Source organism: Syngnathus leptorhynchus, chromosome 11 (assembly GCF_054491065.1).
Source record: "Syngnathus leptorhynchus isolate UIUO chromosome 11, UIUO_Slep, whole genome shotgun sequence".
NCBI classification, from domain to species: Eukaryota; Metazoa; Chordata; class Actinopteri; order Syngnathiformes; family Syngnathidae; genus Syngnathus; species Syngnathus leptorhynchus.
Genome location: NC_141205.1, coordinates 6,469,091 through 6,488,525, shown reverse-complemented (window position 1 = coordinate 6,488,525; position 19,435 = coordinate 6,469,091). Strand labels below are relative to the sequence as shown.

General features: G+C 40.1%; 1 protein-coding gene across 2 annotated transcripts; it reads left to right on the top strand.

Moving 5' to 3' along the window:
* The first annotated feature begins 267 nt into the window (after nucleotides 1-267).
* On the top strand, nucleotides 268-18,695 carry camk1b (calcium/calmodulin-dependent protein kinase Ib). Of its 2 annotated transcripts, XM_085924308.1 has the most exons (13): nucleotides 317-402; nucleotides 2,302-2,314; nucleotides 4,542-4,655; nucleotides 12,682-12,813; nucleotides 14,072-14,146; nucleotides 14,976-15,114; nucleotides 15,297-15,423; nucleotides 15,553-15,628; nucleotides 15,720-15,832; nucleotides 16,004-16,082; nucleotides 16,210-16,297; nucleotides 16,364-16,505; nucleotides 16,633-18,695. In XM_085924308.1, exons 2-13 carry the CDS (start codon nucleotides 2,304-2,306, stop codon nucleotides 16,731-16,733), a joined length of 1,197 nt encoding a protein of 398 aa, XP_085780434.1. In that variant the 5' UTR covers nucleotides 317-402; nucleotides 2,302-2,303; the 3' UTR covers nucleotides 16,734-18,695. The 2 variants fall into 2 exon arrangements, with proteins under 2 accessions (XP_085780435.1, XP_085780434.1); XM_085924309.1 differs by lacking the exon at nucleotides 2,302-2,314 and having other exon boundaries at nucleotides 268-402.
* The last annotated feature ends 740 nt before the right edge of the window (nucleotides 18,696-19,435 follow it).

Below are 19,435 nucleotides of genomic sequence, written 5' to 3'. Positions count from 1 at the left end.
GAAGATACGTATCACTTCATTAGGTACTTTTAGCAGCCTGTGCATTTTGTATTTACCAAATTCACATTTTGATAACATCACTATTAATATCTTTTTAATGCAATAAAACAGGATAAACTGTTTCATTGGTGTTGATTAATGGGATAAACCAAATATTTGACCTCTCGTTCATACCTGGTAGATTAAAAAAAAAAAAGACAGGTAGAAAGGTCGAGGTGGCCAATAGCGTAGCGTTTACCTGTGGCCCCAGCTCCACCTCTGATTGGTTATTAATTATTGCTTCTTTATGACGTCACGTAGAACCCCTCCCTTTGGCTGAGAGGAAAGCGTGAGGAGGCGGCTTGTGGTGGACAGAAGCGCGCCGATCTCGGTCACCGGACAATCTTTTGCTGTATCCCGCAGGTAGGACAGACTACCGCCGTTACTTTGAGACTCTTTTAGGCTGGGAAAATATTTGATCAGTTACTGGCATGTGGAGAAAGCGCGTGTTGGTTTCACTTTAATTTCTGCACGGGGATTGGACGGAGCTCTCGCATACAGTTTACTGTATAAGCGGCTTTATTAATCCTCAAGTCTGCTGACATGGTTTCTCTGTAATCATGACCTGGCGTGTGCTTTCTACTGCTGTCCGGCATGACCTCGAGTCTCTTTTATTTTACTTCCCCCTTATTGATAAAGCAAATTTGCAGCTTGTAGAAGAGCTGCAAGAATTTCACCGGTGGTGCCGAGTTGACAGGAGTCAGAAATGAACCAACAGGAATTTCATGCCAATATGCAAATTGCAGTTGCATGTCATGTTTGTCACTGGCTATTAAATAAATGTGTAGTTTTTGCACCAATATGACCCTGGGTACATGATAGACAATATGACTGTCTTTATTTTTTGCATAACATAAATTGAAAGGTTTGTTTACATTCCAACATAGGTGGCATAAACTACTCCCCTATTTATAGAATAAACATGTCAGAATCATCAAACATTTGGATTCCTGTCAAAGAGGTGATCGTTACGGAACATATCTGGAGAACAACAACAATAGAACAGGGAGGCTTTCTGCTTTTGGAGCTTCCGGCTTTCATTCTTCTTCTCTTCTTAGACTCCCCTTGATGACACTCACACTACTTTTGGAATTGTGCTTTTTTTGGGAGGGGGGGGGGGGTCACTTAAAAACAACACAGAAATAGCAAAACACACTTAGTTAATCCTTTAATGTTGGTTCTCAACTTTTCCTGAGTGTGCTCTTATTTCTTGCCAAGCGTAAATCCGGCCTGTGGCCTAACTCTACTGTGGAGGCAGGTTAGAACCCATCTTGGCAAATTGGCAGATGAGAGGGAGGGCTCAGTCGTTGTGGTAGTGATCACAGCCGGCTTAAATCATAGCCCATCAAAGCAGCTCCTTATACTCCCTTTAGATATGACACACTAGTTGCGCACTAGAGTCTCAAGATGGCACAAGCGGATCGGAAAAATAGCACTCTATGATCTCTATATATATAAATAAAAACAAAGGGGCGTGGCCTAGTGAGTGACATTATGAACCTGGAGTCAGTGTGATGGCAATATCCCTTGTGATCAGTTCAGTCTTAACATCTCCATGCTCTTTGCGAGTCCTTCATTTTCATATTTGTGTTTGACTGTTTGTCCCATTCAATAAACAACTAAATGTGCATCGGTGACTGTGCCTTTCCTTTTCTTTTTTTTTTCATTTCACTCGAGGGGCGCCATTTCCAAAACTCACTTGGTAGTCAAATTTCCGCTAGCAATTTGGCTGATCAAGTCGTTTGTAATACTGGTTTACTCACAAAACTGTGATTGTATTGTTTGTCGAAACCTGTGCGTACATATAAATAAATTCCACATTTCCGTTATGTCAGGCTAAATATTGGACTAGTTTTCAACACTATGTAAAATTTCACTATGCTTTAGTTACATAGCCATTTTACAGAGCTGTCCAAACACGTCGAATTGTAATGACAGTTCCGAGACGCTGAATGAGGAAATGAGTCAGGCAAAAACTTTTAACTGCAAATGAGCTTCCTTCTAAGTGGAACTGCTTCCAGAAGGGACTCATTTCAAACTTAGGCATGTTTAAAACTTCCTTGCAATTTGACAATGTGCCACAAGCAACATGACACAGGTGCGCCCGGGTCAACATTTGTACATTTGGCTTTTTAATATTTGCTTTGTCTGTCGGCGATGTAATACGTGTAACAATGTTGTTCTCAGTCAAACAGCGCACACGTCATTGTGTTCTTGTTATTGTCTATGTGTGTTTGTCTCTTCTGTCCATGCTCATCACAGGAATGGGAAACCAGTGAGTACCGTCACTCTCTTTGTGTCCACCTGCAACAAGGCTGTGTGTTGCATGTCGTTTATATTGGACTCGAAGACGATTATTTTTTTGCCGTTGTGGATCTTCTGACCTGAAGTTTTCCCCCTGATTGCAAGCGACGTGCCTCCACCCACAAACTGAAGGTCATGTCACCGCAGGACATGATTAATTCTCTCATGATACCCGCATGTGTCTCTCCTCTTCTTTCCCACATTTTCAAAACTATTTTACTTTCAGTTTGCACTAGTTATTAATTGTAGTCTGCTATCTACTCCTCAGTACTTTTTTCTTTTCATTTTTTAAAATTAACACTCAAATAGAGTTGAACAGATTCCAAAGTAAAATGTGACATTTCACTTTCAGAAAAAGTCCTCTTCTGGATGTCATTTCCTCTTTTTTTTTTTTACTGGTTTCCTGTCTTGCAACTGTCAGTGGATTCTAAGAATTTACACACACAAATGTTATTTCAAGCAGCAGCATCAGGAACAAACAAATGGAGAGACGAGGGACTTAAAATGGCATCATCGGTTTGTGTGACTACGAGTCTTCTGAGACGCTATGTAATGCGATTTTAACTCGCTAACATGCCGCGATTGGTGCTTCATCCGCGCGAACGAGCTAATGGCGCACCTTAGAATTACATCTCATTTTCTTTTGCCGTATGTGACGTTGTAAATTGCTTTCCCGCAACATTTTCAGGATTGGCAAAACTGAGCTTTATGATGCATTTGAAATAGAAAAGACTTTATTCGGCGCAGGCCATTAGAAGAAACAAAATCATCTCTCACATTTATATAGCTGCACTTGTCACAATACTTCCACTTTAATCGTGACTGTAGAAATGTCTTAGGTTCCATATTTCATTGAAAGAAAGTTCCTTGTGCAGTTAGTATTTTAGATTCTTATCAAACGTTCGCTTCTCGCTCGAGGACAACGAGACAATCGCATTGTTTCAATTCTTCCGACAGCACGCCCTGACTGACGTAACACTTGACAGATTGCTGTGCGGTTGTTTTGGATGACTTATGCAAAGTTCATATTGTGTATAGCAAACACACGAGTCAAGTCAAGTCAGGTTGCATAGAACTTAACATCGTGCGGTCGTCCGTTCAACGAAGGGACCGTACGATTTGCATCACAGCTGCCCCTTGTTGTGAGACACTAAAGCTATTTGGACTCTCAAATACCAGCGTGGCTCCCTTTGGGTTTCTATGACGACACATAGAAGGTCTTGGCCAAGGCAGCAAGAGGGCCACCCAATGTGTGTGTCACACACACACATGAAATATGTAAACCTCTGCTGGAATATACTCCATTCATGTCTACTGGCAGATCATTGAAGACAGCTTTGCATGAAACATCGCTCTATTCCACATGAGCTAATTGGAAATGATTTACGGAGCTATTTCCTTGTAACAAACGGAACGTTACATCATCTTATATGGCCTGACAGGGAAGTAGTTGCTGGCAGTAGGAACAGAGGAGGCGTGAGGAACGCTGATATGAACTGAGCTATTTTAGTCTGCCAGGTCTTGAGTTCGAGACACTTTGAAGGTTTATATGATGATGTCTTTGGCAGCCTCTCGCTCAAACCGTATGACGGGGACAGACATAGGAATGCTAAAATTCTCTGCAAAGAATTTGCCAAACAATTTCTTAGAAAAATCTTATCTGAAGGTTACTTATTAACCTTTGGATGTCATAAATTCCAATTAGGCAATGAGTAAGTGTCTGAATAAAGATAAGACCATCACCATCATGTTTTTGACGTTTTATATTCATAGTGAGTGGATTTTTCCCATAAGTGCACAAATGCCGTGGTGTCCCATTTTTGATGCATTTCATTGGCAAGTATGCCCTCCAACATACGCCAACTGGCAAATCCAGGACAAAAAGCCCAAAAATCAAACTATTGACAGGACAACAGCACAATGCCTCCAGAGCAAATTCATCCATCACCATCATCATCGGTAGTCTCTTTGGTTACTTCTCTTTAGCCACAGTTGGTTTAAGATACATCACTGCATATATTTCATGGGACTGATGACGTCACATGAATGACACAAAACACACTACACAACCTCAAAAAACTATTTGGAAGTTTTTTGGAAATAACTTTTTTTTTTTTTTTTCTCGACATCACTTGTGAACAGTTTGGATAGTAATGATCACTTTTCTTTCCCCTGCTCCTCTTGTTCTTGTTCCGTAGTCACGTTTCTGACCGGAACAACAAGAAGATGCCGCTGGGTGACGACTGCCATAGCTGGAAGAAGAAGACAACGGATGTGAAGGAGCATTATGACTTCAAAGATATCCTCGGAACGTAAGTGCCGTTTGTGATTTTATTTGCTTTAAATGTTTCATTGTTTGAATTTAGAATACTGTGCCAATTATATTGTCAGTTTGTCTGCAATCTCAATGTTTCCACACAGAATTTTTAGAGATGTTATGGACTGGTAGAATCCACATAAATGTTGTCATTATTCCATCTAATCAAATATAACACACTTTTCAATGCAATGGTATGTTCACTTCCAAGTTATTTGACTTCAAATAGGTTTCATTGGATTTGCAGCATGTTCATAAATCAAGCTTATGATGTCCTTTTTATGACACCTGGTGATGACACAATGTCAACAAACCCTACGCAAAGAGTCACGTGAAGAGCCTGTCGCTCTGCTGTCGGCCTGTAAAGAATTGTAAATGGAACTTGAGAAAGCCTCTTAAGGAAATGCAGTTAACTTTAAACTGTTATGAAAGAGCCATGACAGCTCTGTACCCTGGAGCCGAGTAAGACACGTCCGTGACAATGAAAAATGAACACAATATACTTCACTTGGATAACAGTTCTGGTTAGGCTGCTACGTTGAATTAGCATAGATTCTCCAGGTGTACAAAAATGACGAATGAATGTTTTCTGAGGGACTATCAACCCACAAGAAAAAATTCACAAAAATAAAAATTTGCCTATCAGCCATGCTTATCCTCCCCGTTTTCCTTGCTGCTTGGGAACTAGTGTGAGGAACGCTCAAATTTTATATTAGAATTATTTATCAATATGACTTCCAAAGGGGACTGCCATATTGTCAGACGACATGTAAAACATTGAAAACAATTTGATCTCTCAACATTTAGGTGAAGAAGAGAAATGAGGTGAACGGAAGGCAACTTCACGAATGTTATGACATTTTATATGAATCATTTTCTAATTACTCTCATTTTAGCACTTAGCAGTGCATGACATCATTTGCTACAGACACTGCAAGGTTAAATATTGCGATATGAGAGGAGCATTTGGCCGTGGATTACTGCGGGGAGTGTGTGAGTCAATGTGAGTGTGTGTCTCATTTGCCCTGTTTGCTTTTTTTTACAATCTATATTAAACCTCTTAAGAGAACATTGTGTGTGTGTGTGTGTGTGTGTGTGTGTGTGTGTGTGTGTGTGTGTGTGTGTGTGTGTGTGTGTGTGTGTGTGTGTGTGTGTGTGTGTGTGTGTGTGTGTGTGTGTGTGTGTGTGTGTGTGTGTGTGTGTGTGTGTGTGTGTGTGTGTGTGTGTGTGTGTGAGTGAGTGAGTGAGTGTATCATCGTGAGGATGTGCTTGTTGTTTGGAGTGGATGCTGGGATCATCTAGCGCATGTCATTTAGAGACTCTGAACTCATCATCTGCATCTCAGAGGCTTCCAGTAGCTAATAATGCAGTTTCGTATCCATGGGAGGAAAGGGCCTACTTAGCTATACAGGACAATTTTTCAAAGCGAAAATGTAATTTTGGTCTTCCAGCGAAGAGGGGAAAAAAAATCATTCAACACTGTGTAACAGTTTCACTTGAAGATCATTTAGTTTATATTTCCAAATGGTACTGGTTCTCACCCCAAGATACTGGCTCTCAGCGGCTCATGATCTTGCTGGTATTTGATTTGGAACTTGTTTTTCCTCCTTTTTTTTCTTCTTCTTATTGCTTTGTCATGCTTGCCGATCGTCACGTCAGAATATTTATTCAAGATGTTTGCTTGAGGTAATTTTTTTTTCCCCCACACACCCATATCCGTCCCTGTTTGACTAAGATTGTGCTGTGTGGGTAGTAGTTGATACTAAAGTGAAACTCAATATTGTTTTTGTGACTAAATTGAGATAGGGAAATCATTTTTTTGTAGACGAGACTTTAGACCAGCTGGAAGCAGGTTTAAGTTGTGGCGCAGGTGGTGTGCGTGTCTGCCAAATTTTCTAAAGAAGGAAAACTTGAACTATGTGCACAGTTAAATCATGCTAGTGTCCTGTTAAAATCAACATTCACACAATTACAAACAACATGGTCTTTAACCATAACTGATCTGGATCTTTTTCCATCTCGCCCTTCATTCCCATCGCCCAGCTCTCCACCTGTATCCGATCGGTTCCAGGAGCTTGTTTATGGAACGAATCCTGGCTCACCGTATTACTCATCACCGTGTGCCACCTTCATTCGCTATTGCCGGATTGTTGTCTTGGTAACAACTGGAGACACTTTCCAGAATGGACTCAAACAGTCACTATGGAAACAAAGTTTTTTGATTTGCTATTAATAATCCACTGGGCGCACGTGTGCATTCGGAGATTGCAAAACTCTGGCTCACATGCACAGAAAAGAACAGCAGTAAATACAGTAGAATAGACGGCACGCTTTTGATTCGATGTTCTAGTATGTTTCTGGCAAAGAAGAGAGAGCAAAGCATTAGGGAGCGAAACAGCCATGTGATTGACATTTCATGGAGGTACACGATGAAGTTACCCATTATATGAGTGGATACGACACATCTGTATTAAAATGAAACTCCCAATTCCAGTGTCATTGGGACATTACTTTGACTCCCAAGTTGTCGCCTCATGGTTTTGTAAGCAAAACAGATGGGGATGAATAATGCACACAGGCACTGCAATCAAATCAAATCCTCTTTGGCCTTCTCAGTTTTCTCTTTGCTGTTATTTATGTTAATCTGTTCTTATTCTGTTTTCGTGCGTCTGTGACTTGGGAGCGGTTCTTGGTTTGACACCTAGTGTGCTACGGAAGCTGCATCCTCGTGTCCTAGCGTGGAAGAAATTTCTCTGCTATATCGGAATTACACCAAGTCATTGACCCCTGTTTGGTTGATTGCTTATGGCAAAAATATCAAAATATCACATGGATATGAGAAAAGGGTCTGGAGGAAACCATATAATGCATACAGTACACTAAAATGCAGGTTATTTAGCGTAAGGATTTTTGTTTCTCATGTTTTCCTTGGCAACATTTCAAATATCGATGTGTTTTGTGCATGTTGCTTAGTAGGCTGTCAGATCATTTGTGAAATCTGAAAGGTTATAGACAATTTATTTATGTATTAGCTATTCTTAACTTCTGTGGAGTGCTTTGTTTGATACGAAACAAACATTCAAAAGGCACTTCTAGTCTTCTGATCATATCAAACCTGCTTTTCTTGTCAGGGTACAACATTATGCGAGCTGCAATTCCACAGCTACAAAACTTCCTCCCATTACTCCCACTGACTTTGAGGTTTTCTCTACCCAACTGCACAAACAGGCCGTGTTGACATTTTAAACATGTTCTCATTTCGAGAACAAGCGCTTGGGTTTACCCATTTCCTGGATAAACGAGAACTTCATTCAGCTCAGGATACTTTGTAAAGCGTATAGGGATGGAGCAATGGGGGCCACGGGATGGATGGAAGGAAGTGAAGGGGAAAATGTGGAGAGAGTGACGCAATGGCCTAAAATCATTAGCCCTGATGGATCGGCCCCTGACTGTCTGTGGTAGAATGATGACACAGTGGCCTCGGCTATTGGCCTTGAGTGGTGTGCGTGTGTGTCACTGAACCCTCTTTTTAAAATGGATTGAAAAATGATTGAAAAAGCTACTATATTTGACTCCAGATTTCCAAAATAGTTATCAATTTTTTGTCTATAAAAAAAATAATAAATAAGAATAAGATGATGATAACTATAGAGTACATTTGAATGGTTTTGAGGGAAAACGTAGCCTGCGCCTAAAATTTGTTTAACACCCGCGACTTAAATTAGAAACGTGGGATGCATGGGATGGATTGGGGATGCGACATTTAAAAACGTCATCATTTGTCATTTCAAGTTAATTGCTTATTGTTAAATGATTTGAATGCAGTTGTTAACCAGATCGTTGTCACAGAAACGACTCCCTTTGACCTCTGGGGTTCCACTCTATGTTTACGAGAATGTGATGTGGAAAGTGCTGTCGGGACTATTTGGCTGTGAAAAGAGGAACCTTTTGCTCCACTTGTTCCCCTCTCGGCAATTACACTGATTTCGAAAACAATTCAGCACTTTGAGAGCACTCGGCTTCTGAGTACAATGTTCAACAACTCGGTCTGTTTTGTGAGCGTTTGTGTAAGCTTGTGTGAGACACGTATCCGAGCGTCTGCAAATTTAGTTTAGGATCTCAACACGCATAACTTTGCATAACTTGAAAGTATCAATACTGAAAATGACAGATTTTACTGTAAGAAAACAGAGATATAATTCCATAATGTATTCCATCATTTTCAGAACTCTTTTGCTTCAAACAAATTAGATTTCCATGCAAAGATATCTGGATTTCGGCCATAGTACCTTCCATGTTGGTCATGAATAAACTTCTGCACAAACATTTACTTGATGAATATGTACAGTATTCTGTTCAGCTTCTTCAGAGACACGAGTGCAGCAATAGTTGCTGCTGTAATGTCAAAGGAATGCTAAACCAAACTACTGCATATGTGAAGTGCCTTTAGATCATTTTAGAATGTCAAACCCAGATTCAATATACAGCGCTGCTTCCTCTTGAGACCAAGGCTCGAAATAACTTGGAGCGGCTTTGCTAATCAATGATTTCAATCGACGAACAACTTTCCAGTTTTGAAGAGCATTTTTTTTTTGCACGTTAGTCTCAGGGACCTGATGCAATGGTTTTATTAAAAAAAAAAAAATTGGACTCAAAAGGAACAGCGGATACCTTTATGGAGCAGATGAGTCTCTCAGCATGAGAGCTGTCCCTCTTCATCTATTTTTCATCTCACTCCCGCTCTCGCTTTCTCTCTATCCAATGTTAAATACTATATCTCCTCTTTTTTTTGTCCTCAATCCATTATTGGCCCACTGATGTCCCAAATAGACACCTGACCTAACCCCAAAACTAGAATATCTCTTTTTTTTTTTTTTTTCTGTGCCTTGCTTTGACGTCACTGTCTTTTTTTTTCTTCTATCATCTCAATTGCAAGATGCAGCTAAGACCTTCCTCCATTACAGAGTAAGAAGCATAAACAGTGTCATGGACTTCAAAGCAGAGGACAACATGTTATTCCACGTCTCAGCCAAAGCGATGAATTAGTCTTGTGCCTCTGACTGTGAGCTCATCTCACACTCGAGCATTGATAAGTCTGTTGGTTAGCATCCAAAAATGTAAACACAACTTGATAGTGTTTTCCTATCCGGTCCCGAACCAGAAAATTCATCCCTGCTTCCTGCACTCCACAGTCCTTCAGCCCTTCCCTGACCTAATTCAAGCAGAAGCTTGTATCTCAAAACAGTGCAGCTCAGCATGGCCGTGCCCGCCAGTTCCTGGAAAACACACAAACAAAAACACACACACACGGTCAGCTTATGCACCTCCCATCTGCTCCTGGAAAAATATCCCGAAAACATTTTGAAATATATACTTGAATGGTTGATATCTACCTAGTCTGCCTCCGTCTATCAGTAATATTTATATCCCTTCTTTCCTACTTTACAAGCTCCCTGCATATTAACGAACAGACTTATTGATTCTTGAGGTACTCTAATCTTAAATACAAGACATCCTAATGGAAGTTTGTTTGTTTCAGAACTTAATTACACACTAGAGTATCATAATGTATGTTCCAGAGCTTCTGCAAATGGACCTGGGAAATGTATCAATTCTTAGGTTGTTCAGAATATCAGCAATTGAGAGTTGTGAAAAGGTCTTGATTTTTGTTTTTTTCATCATTTTCAGACCAGTCATTTTTATTTGATTCGTTCAGATTTGACCAAAGCTGTTAGTGTGGCAAATTTACAAGACATTTTTATTTTCACTTTAAGGGGTTTAAGCCAAACAAAAGCCATGACAATGGGTGTTCACTCTCTAGTGACTCTTTTGCAATGTAAAGAATGAGGTCACACAAGCCCCATGTGTCTGTCACTGGCTATTATCACTGTCAAAGCAGATTTACACTTTTATAATACCAATTGATATATTTACAAAGGTGTTCACAGGAAGAATGACTCACAGAATTTGATTTTTCACTCCAGATGCCTGTATGGAGATTGTTCGTTCTTCTCACTTTCAAATTTACAAATGGAGTGATATGTTTGTGATAAAAGAAGTGGGAAGTGTGAGGAATTTCTGTCACCACAGCTTCCCATCCCCCTGTTCAGAATCAGCAAAAAAAATAATAATATTTGTCAACAATCTATGTGTGTGTTTTTTGAAATGCTGATCCCCATTTGGTGTTGCAATGAGCTGGAGCTTATCCCAGCTGATTTTTTTTTTTTTTCACGCCTTGGACTGGCAATTCACACGTATGTGCAAGTAGAAGACAAAATCACACATGGGCTAACATATGGGGACATTTTTTTGTTTTTATGCAGTTTTGTTGTTAAAAATACTCCAAATATGAAAGCTCAGAGTAAAAGAGTGATTCAATTTGAACAGCCCACAGAGCCAAGGATGGTCTTTTTGTGTCCCGGCCAGCATCCCAGTTGGAATTCTCTCTCAGTTTTGATTGGACCAGATGGTCCTGCACTGTCTCTCTGACCTTTCCGCAGGCAACACTTTGTCAACTGTGCAAGGCTTCTTAACCAACTTCTCACTGGCACAGATGATACATCTGCTTTATGGGTTTTTTTATTTTATTTGTCATAACACCATACGCAGCACGCAAATCTTTTTACTTAATCTCTACTTAAACTCTTTTGACTTTATCTTGACACAGCAGCACTGTCTGCAGATGACAGATAGTTTTAGAATTGTGGCAAAAAGATTTATATTTGAGCACACCCTAATATTTTTTTCTTGAACACTGGTCATATTGCGATGTCTGTAACCAGCTCGTTAAACTCAACTGACCTCTTAATGTTATTATTTTTTAATACATTTTAAAATCGCCTTTTAATGACTTTATTTATTTGGAATAAAAAAAATCCTTACCCGGGTTTTGGAGTCTCAAAAATCCATCCCATGTGAGCTGTAATTGCATTGGCTGTTTTACCAAAGGGATAAATTACAATAAGGTTGCAAAATGATGATAGATTTGAGTAAAACATTGATAACGTTTGATTGCAGATGACGCTGATCCTTTTTCATCTTGTTAACCACTGTAAATTGTCATTAATGCCGTGCATGTCTGTTTTTGGAGAAAAGTGCAAAAAAGCCAAAGAAAATTATTATTATTATTATTCACGACACTGCGCTATTGGTCGGACGATACATCAGGGGTGTGTATTATAATAGCTGTTAAAAAATTCTCGAAACGTTTTGTCAGAGCAAGAAAGCTACCCGCAATGTTCCCAAATGACTTCATAGTTTGTGTGAACCACGAGTTGACACTTGGCCGCTACTCTCTGCTGTGTCAAAAGCCGTATGGTGAACATCAACTCAATCCTCCAGATGCTGCCAAGGAATGCGCAGCTCTCCACGCCGCTGGATTTGTGCCAAAATGAACGGCCTTTCCGAAGCCCTTTGACTCTTGTCCATGTGACTAGTGGGGCCTGTGGTGATTGTTGTTATGGTCAGGAAATGGCTTCAGCTAGAGCAACCCGTAAATCTCATTACATGGTTTTCATTGGTGATAGGATTGTAAAGTTTATGTTGTGGGAATTATCCGCGGGACTTTGAGAAATCCAATCAAACCGCTTTCCCAATTTCCATGAAATATGTCTTTAATATATCTTTAAGTTTGACACTTTGGAGCTATGCCAAAATGCCACCACAAATGTGTGCCCGCTGCTGTTCACCGGGTCATGGGAAAATGTTGTCGTGCTTTGTTTGTTATTGTTGGTTTCCTAAGGAAGAGAACAAGTACAGAAAGAATCTATAGCAGCTACCATGCAGCAGGGAAGGAAATAAATCCAGTGAGTGCACTTCAACATGTCACAACACCGCAATATTTCTTTAGTGTTATCTCGCTAACCTTAATCAATATGTAGTGCTGCATTGATTGATATTCTATTTGTGGCATTAAAGTGGTATTTTTTTTTTGGTATTTTTAATCCATGAATGCAGACTGAATTGACACAATCAGTCGGCGACCATATATTCATCATCAAAATGCTCTCGGGGTTTTTCAGGGGAGCCTTCTCTGAGGTGGTCCTGGCAGAGGAGAAGAGGACCCAAAGGTTGGTGGCCATCAAGTGCATCCCCAAGAAGGCGTTGGAAGGCAAAGAAAACAGCATTGAGAATGAGATTGCAGTGCTGCACAAGTAAGTTCAATCATTTGGATACGATAAGATCTTCATACAATGCTCAAGATGTTCAGTGTCACGCAAAGGCCACCTGCATTTCGTTGAGTGTTTCAAACATACTTTCTTTTCAATGTAGACAGAATTACAGACGGTTGTGAAAATGGCATTTCTGCATTGGTTCCCAAGTTATTTTTAGAGCTGTTGTTGCCTGGGTTACAGCAGACACACAACTCAAGTACTCGAGGTACAGATGGTTGAGGGGATACAGGTGGGGATTAGAAAGCGGTTCTGTTACAATTTGGACCAAATGAAGCTAACTGATGTAAACAGCTTTGCCCTGTGGGACTTGGTGTGTACTTATTGGAGGATTTGATGACTCTTTTTTTTCCCCTTGGTAACATACAAAGTGGGGAAAACATTATGAAGACTACATGAAGTGGTTCGAGCCTGCACAAAAATCCTAGTTCCTTTCAACATGTGTCACAGTTCTTCTCTAATTTGCTGACTTGTGCGCTCTGACGTGAGAAGCCATAGGTGCTGACAGAGGTCAGCAGATGACTCACCAGCTTTCCTTTCTTCCCCCACTCCTCAAGTTATCGTGACCAGTGTCAGCCTTAGCGACGCCGCATCCATCCCTCGCCCACACAAACGAGCCGCTCACAAACACGGCGTTATTAAATGCAAACGTGGGTGTGGACCACGGAACTCGCACGCACACGCGAGCAGATGTCCGAGAGTTGCGCACCTTTAATCCGACATTCATCCTTTCTGGGGGTCCGTCAATCCTCCCGCGCTCAGATAAACAGATGGATGAATGAAGCCGCATTGTTTTAGTCATCACTGTAATCCAGCAGGAGTTTAGACCTTCAGTACAGCTGTGCCCTTCACGTCAACTGGACACTCACAGTGTAACAATATTAGAACAGAATTTTAGCACATTAATTATACACAGAAGCATTGGCCGAAATTTGGGGATTTTTTTTTTTGTATTATTTTTTTTCTTCCTATATATATATATTTTTTTATTCATTTTATTAAATGATTGGTAAATTGATTATACGTGTACTGAAAACAATAAATAATTATTGTATGTATTAAATTCATTTACATACACATTTTTCCCACCGCCCTGGCTCGTTTGTCTATTTTTGTACAATATTAATATTAAAGTATATATCATCTTTTATATATATATTATATGTATTAACATTGGCTGCCCCTGAAGGAAGACATTTTATTTGTATGTTTTTAACCAACCTTGACACTTTCCTTGCAGAATTAAACATGCCAACATTGTGACTCTGGAAGAAATATTTGAAAGTAAATCTCACCTCTACCTTGTCATGCAACTGTGAGTATTCACATATGTGTGAGTTTGGAGCTCACGCTTTGTGCCATCTCCCACACATTGCTTGTCACATGCCATTAATTGCACTCCCTTGCTTACACGCACACATGCATGACGCTTACTCACGGACACCGGTGGGGAGTTTTGCCTTCACAGTACACCTGCACCCTGTCAGCCACTTTAGTGACTGAAATGTCAAGGGGAAAGAGAGGAGATGACAAAAGGGATGGATAAGGATCAGGAATTTGATTTAATTAGCCTTCAGAAAGTACCCATGATTGATGCCAGACATCAAAACCGCAGCTGTATATAAGAGAGGGAGTGTGAAAAGATGGATTCCTTTTCTATTCCAGGTCATTGTACTCCCTTGTAATATTTCTGAGTCCTCAACAATTTAAGCATGACCTGGTTTGCATAGTCGTGAATCTTATTATGTTAACTGAATCAGGCCAAGTTCCAACTATTAATACAGAAATATTATCAATGTGGCTAGAAGGGTAACAACTAATGTTTATTTTACTACATATATATATATATATATATATTTAAATATTTCTTTGCAGCGTAGTATAGACATGTTTCACATTTGTGTACATTTTAAGACATTTGGATATTTGGGTTTTAATCGCTCTAAGGAAATACAAATTTGTAAACTAAGCTACGTCGCCATCTACTGGCCATTTTGTGGTAGCAGTATCACACTCCCCCCCCCTCCCCCTCTCCCTTTTTCGCTCAAATATTTTATACGAGTATAAAGTCTTCTTTTTTTTATTTGCATGATGCACATTACTGGGCATCCAAATATGTGGGTCTGGTTCTTTTGTCCATTCAGGGTGTCTGGTGGGGAATTGTTTGACCGCATCATAGAGAAGGGCTTCTACACAGAGAAAGATGCCAGTAAACTCATTCAGCAGATTCTGGATGCTGTCAAATATCTCCATGACATGGGAATCGTGCACCGAGACCTCAAGGTTTTTCTTATTTTTTTTTTTATTGTTTTAATGAAAAATGTGTCCTTCATCTAATTGCAACACAACCCCTCCATTGGGATTTTAAATGACTGCACTGTGGTCACAGAGCTGAGTTTCCAAATTATGTATTCAGGACAAGAGTGACTTAATGAAATGTTCTCCATGTCTGCTTTGCATCACAGCCGGAGAATCTGCTCTACTACAGCATGGAAGAAGACTCCAAAATCATGATCAGTGACTTTGGTCTGTCTAAAATTGAGGGTTCTGGTAGTGTGATGTCCACAGCCTGTGGAACTCCTGGATATGTCGGTAAGTCTGCAAATGACCCTTGAGGGCTTCAACTATTTGATACAGATTTATATCTTGAAATTGTATTGCAATAAATCAACACAGAAAGTGGATTTTTTTTCTCCAAATGATTCATTGTCTTTATTTCAGCTCCGGAGGTTCTGGCCCAGAAACCCTACAGTAAAGCAGTAGACTGCTGGTCCATTGGAGTCATAGCCTACATTCTGTGAGTGCGCAGACATTTGTTCCATGTTTTTTTTGGGGGGGGGGAACCAATTGTGTCACTTAGCAACATTTGTTAATTTATCAACTCCCAGACTGTGCGGTTACCCTCCGTTCTACGACGAGAACGACGCCAAACTGTTTGAGCAGATCCAGAAAGCGGAATACGAGTTTGATTCGCCGTACTGGGACGACATCTCAGATTCAGGTAGAGCACAGATTTTAAAACGTTGGACTGTTCGTAAGTTGAGATGCCAAAGAAAGAAATGAATTGAGGACTTAACTGCTATACAGCATCTCACCGCAATCCTCAGATACCTTAGATAATATCCCGACCTTGGCATCAGAATAATTAATTCTTTTGTTTTTATCTTGACAGCTAAAGATTTCATAATCCACCTGATGGAGAAAGACCCCAACACACGTTACACCTGCGAGCAGGCCCTACAGCACCCTTGGTACTTCTTACAACTTTTTCATTCGCATTTAGCAACTGGAATTCTTCCTTGACACCAATTACTACTTTCTAATTGAGTACAGGCACATGCAGACACACAGTCGAACTGATATGTTTTCTCTCTGCAGGATTGCCGGAGATACCGCTCTCGACAAGAACATTCATGAGTCTGTCAGTGCGCAGATCAAGAAGAACTTTGCTAAAAGTAAATGGAGGGTAAGACATTTTCTATTTGCATGACGACAGGTTGTATTTGGATCTAATCTTCATGTCCCGCTTCAGCAAGCATTCAACGCTACAGCCGTGGTCCGCCACATGAGGCGTCTTCAACTGGGCACCAACCATGAAGGACCCAACCAAGACACCTTGACGAGTCCGTGCCGAGCGCACCTTCTTCTCCCAGGGGAGGACACTCAAAATGCAGGTATAGAAGTTGCTCTTTTGCTCTGAACTAAAAATAGATGGGGTTTTTTCGGTCTAAATTTGTGATAGTGTGCTAAAAAAAACATCTTGGAGGTGGTGTTATGATGTTTGATCTTGCTTTCGTTTAGAATCTTGCGGGGAGACGGGATGCTCCCAGGCACTGGACGGGGACGGCATGGACCCTCTGTCCAGCTGTACTTACCGCTGCCATCCGACCAGCCGGGTGTGATCCCCGTGCCGCTTCACTGCCTTGTCGACCCCAGTGATTTTTTTCCATTTTCAAACCCCCCTCGGTGAAACCAGAGGTTGCGACTTTCTCACACCCTCCTCGTGTCTGGTTAGGAATGAGGCGTCATTATGACCTCTCGCCTGCAGGGGGAGCAAGTATGTCCAGTCTGGGAAGAAAGGAGATTGAGAAAATCAGGAAGCGGTGATTGATGTTTATGATGACTAGTTGGGCAGACTGGACCGGGTAGTTGGTGCTCAGACAATTCAGAGTAGAGGAGGAGGAGTTTTTCTTTTCAAAGCAGGACAGAGCTGAGACTATTATTTGGACACAGCCTGTGCTTGCTGTTGTTGCTATTTGTTTTGTGCTATTTGTGCATGATCAGAAGAGAACTCCCCCGAGCATGTTTTATCTTTTGAAAGATGCTCTCTTTCGCTTGTCGTCGAGGACGGGGGTGCCATAAGCAAAAGCCTTTCCGAGATCTTTTTGCAGTCTTTTTGAATGTAACGGGATATAGTACTGCAAAGTCAGCACAGATCTGTCTATAAAGAGACCATTTTAGACAATCTGTGACCTTTATGCAAAACTCCAATCCGTCCCTATGTAGCCTTTTATGAGATGGTAAATATATATACAGTATCTGGTGTTTCCTTGCGGCTGCGACAAAGGCTTCCCCTTTGGAATCTTTCAACCTCTTGAACCACTTGAAGACAGGGATCTTATCTTTGTCTATGGTGCCTTTAGGGTTTACAGTTTGATGGATTGATTTTAGGTGGGAGCTTCTCAAGTGTGTCTATCTGCACAGTCTTTATGTTTTATATTTATCGCATTTGAAGCTTTACAATGTTTTGTTTTCCCTCGAGGTTAGCTGTGGTGATGATCTTTTTATCTTTTTTTTTTAATCCAGGCAAATTGTAATCAGAGTTGATATTATACAAGCCTGAAGATAAAGAAGTATCTTCAATGTATACTGTAATCATATGTCATCTGTTATTTTAAAAGTAGACTAAGAACTACATTAAAGAATGTCAATGCGTCATTCTTCATTTTATTTCCTCACCACTCTCTTGTGTTGTAGACAATCCTGTAATGTAATCTACAAGAAATTCAAATGCACCCCAAAAACATACATATGTGCAAAACTGTTGTGAGTATATTTGTCATGAGCTGAGCACTAAAGAGAACTAGCGAGATGAAAAGAAAATAACGGTATTGCTTCTAAATGAAAATGTTAAAAGCTTTATTCAGCATTTCGTCAGGTAAGGTAATGTGGTTGTGTTTTTGGACAGTAACTGTAAAATGTAGACTGTATTTTACAGTGTTTCCAAAAGTGAATTTTTTGCTTCTGTAGCTCTCAAAAGTACTCCAATCGGGGATGGATAGTGAACTTTACGGAATTCTTGTAGTCATGCCAGTGTTTTATTGTGCAGGCTGAGCCTCAGTGATGATAACTGACATGTTTGAATTCTAAACAGTTAATTAATCTGCTGATTATTATGACATAATCAGAAGCCCCCCCCCAGAAATCTATTTTGTGATCATATGGTGTCCCCTTGTTGAAAAGTGGGCCAAAAACTCCAAATAAGGAAAGAAAAATTGAACATTCCTGCTCAATGAAGCAAATGATGATGACATGCATTACCATGTAGCCATGACCTCACCACTAAACTTGCTATGGTAGGATTTTTTGTTTTCTTTTTGTGGCAGACAACAGGGTTGAACATACACAACTATATCTGCTTTCAATTACAACATTAGAAATGCTCTTCACCGAGATAAAGGGAAAATATTAATGTGAAGTTTTCTCATTGAAATAGATTTGTCATACAAAGCAGTGCTTTTACCATGAATATGTTGTCTTTTTTTTAACAGTATTTTCAATTGTACACAAAGATGCAATGCATCATGGGCTGTGGAAAAGTGGCTGTAAGTGAAAAATACATTAAACTCCTTGTCTATGCAGTAGCCATCTGTCCTGTTCTATTCTTTTGTCTTAATTTGGATTCAATTGTGTGGCTAGCTGCGAGGGCAATTAAATGTGACACCCGGATCCAAGATGGCATTATCTGAAATATTCATTTTCCAAAAACAACCGAAAAAGAAATTGCGTGTGGGTCAATGACAGACAGACATCTCTGCAGGGGAAGCTCTTCTTGCTTATGAACCTTCATCCTTCTGCTGAGCTGAGATGAAATATTGTGTACAGGTTGAAGTGACATCTGTCAGCAGAAGTCTGTCAGCGCTCGCCGGAGGTTAATTTGTCGGCTGTGTTTGTTGTCACAGAAACGGAGAGTTTCTCACCTCCTGTTGTTTTGAGTTTCACATCAACTGAAGTTATAAATTAATGAAGAATGCCTTTGATAGTTGCCGCATCTGCCTGCTTCGCACATCTTGTCTCGAAGTGGAACCAGACCAAATATCCGTGCAGGGTTAGGGGTGTCAATGCAACAGCATATAAAAGCTCTCCAAAGCCCCCCCCCCCCCCTTCCAAAAAAAAAAGTCATCAGTAACATCAAACTTACAATATATATTTATATATATTTATTAAATGTAAACTGATTTTTTGTCAAACAGATTTTTCATAGATGCCTTGTATATATGTTCAGTTTTATATTATTTTTGTTTGACTATACATATATGGAACTTTTTGAAGATTAATTCATAAAATAATAATAATAATAATAATAACAATTATCTTTTAATGA

Coding starts and splice junctions, on each gene's coding strand:
- camk1b (XM_085924308.1), top strand. Junction 15,115..15,296: donor TCGTGCACCGAGACCTCAAG/GTTTTTCTTATT, acceptor TTTGCATCACAG/CCGGAGAATCTGCTCTACTA. Junction 15,629..15,719: donor GGAGTCATAGCCTACATTCT/GTGAGTGCGCAG, acceptor ATCAACTCCCAG/ACTGTGCGGTTACCCTCCGT.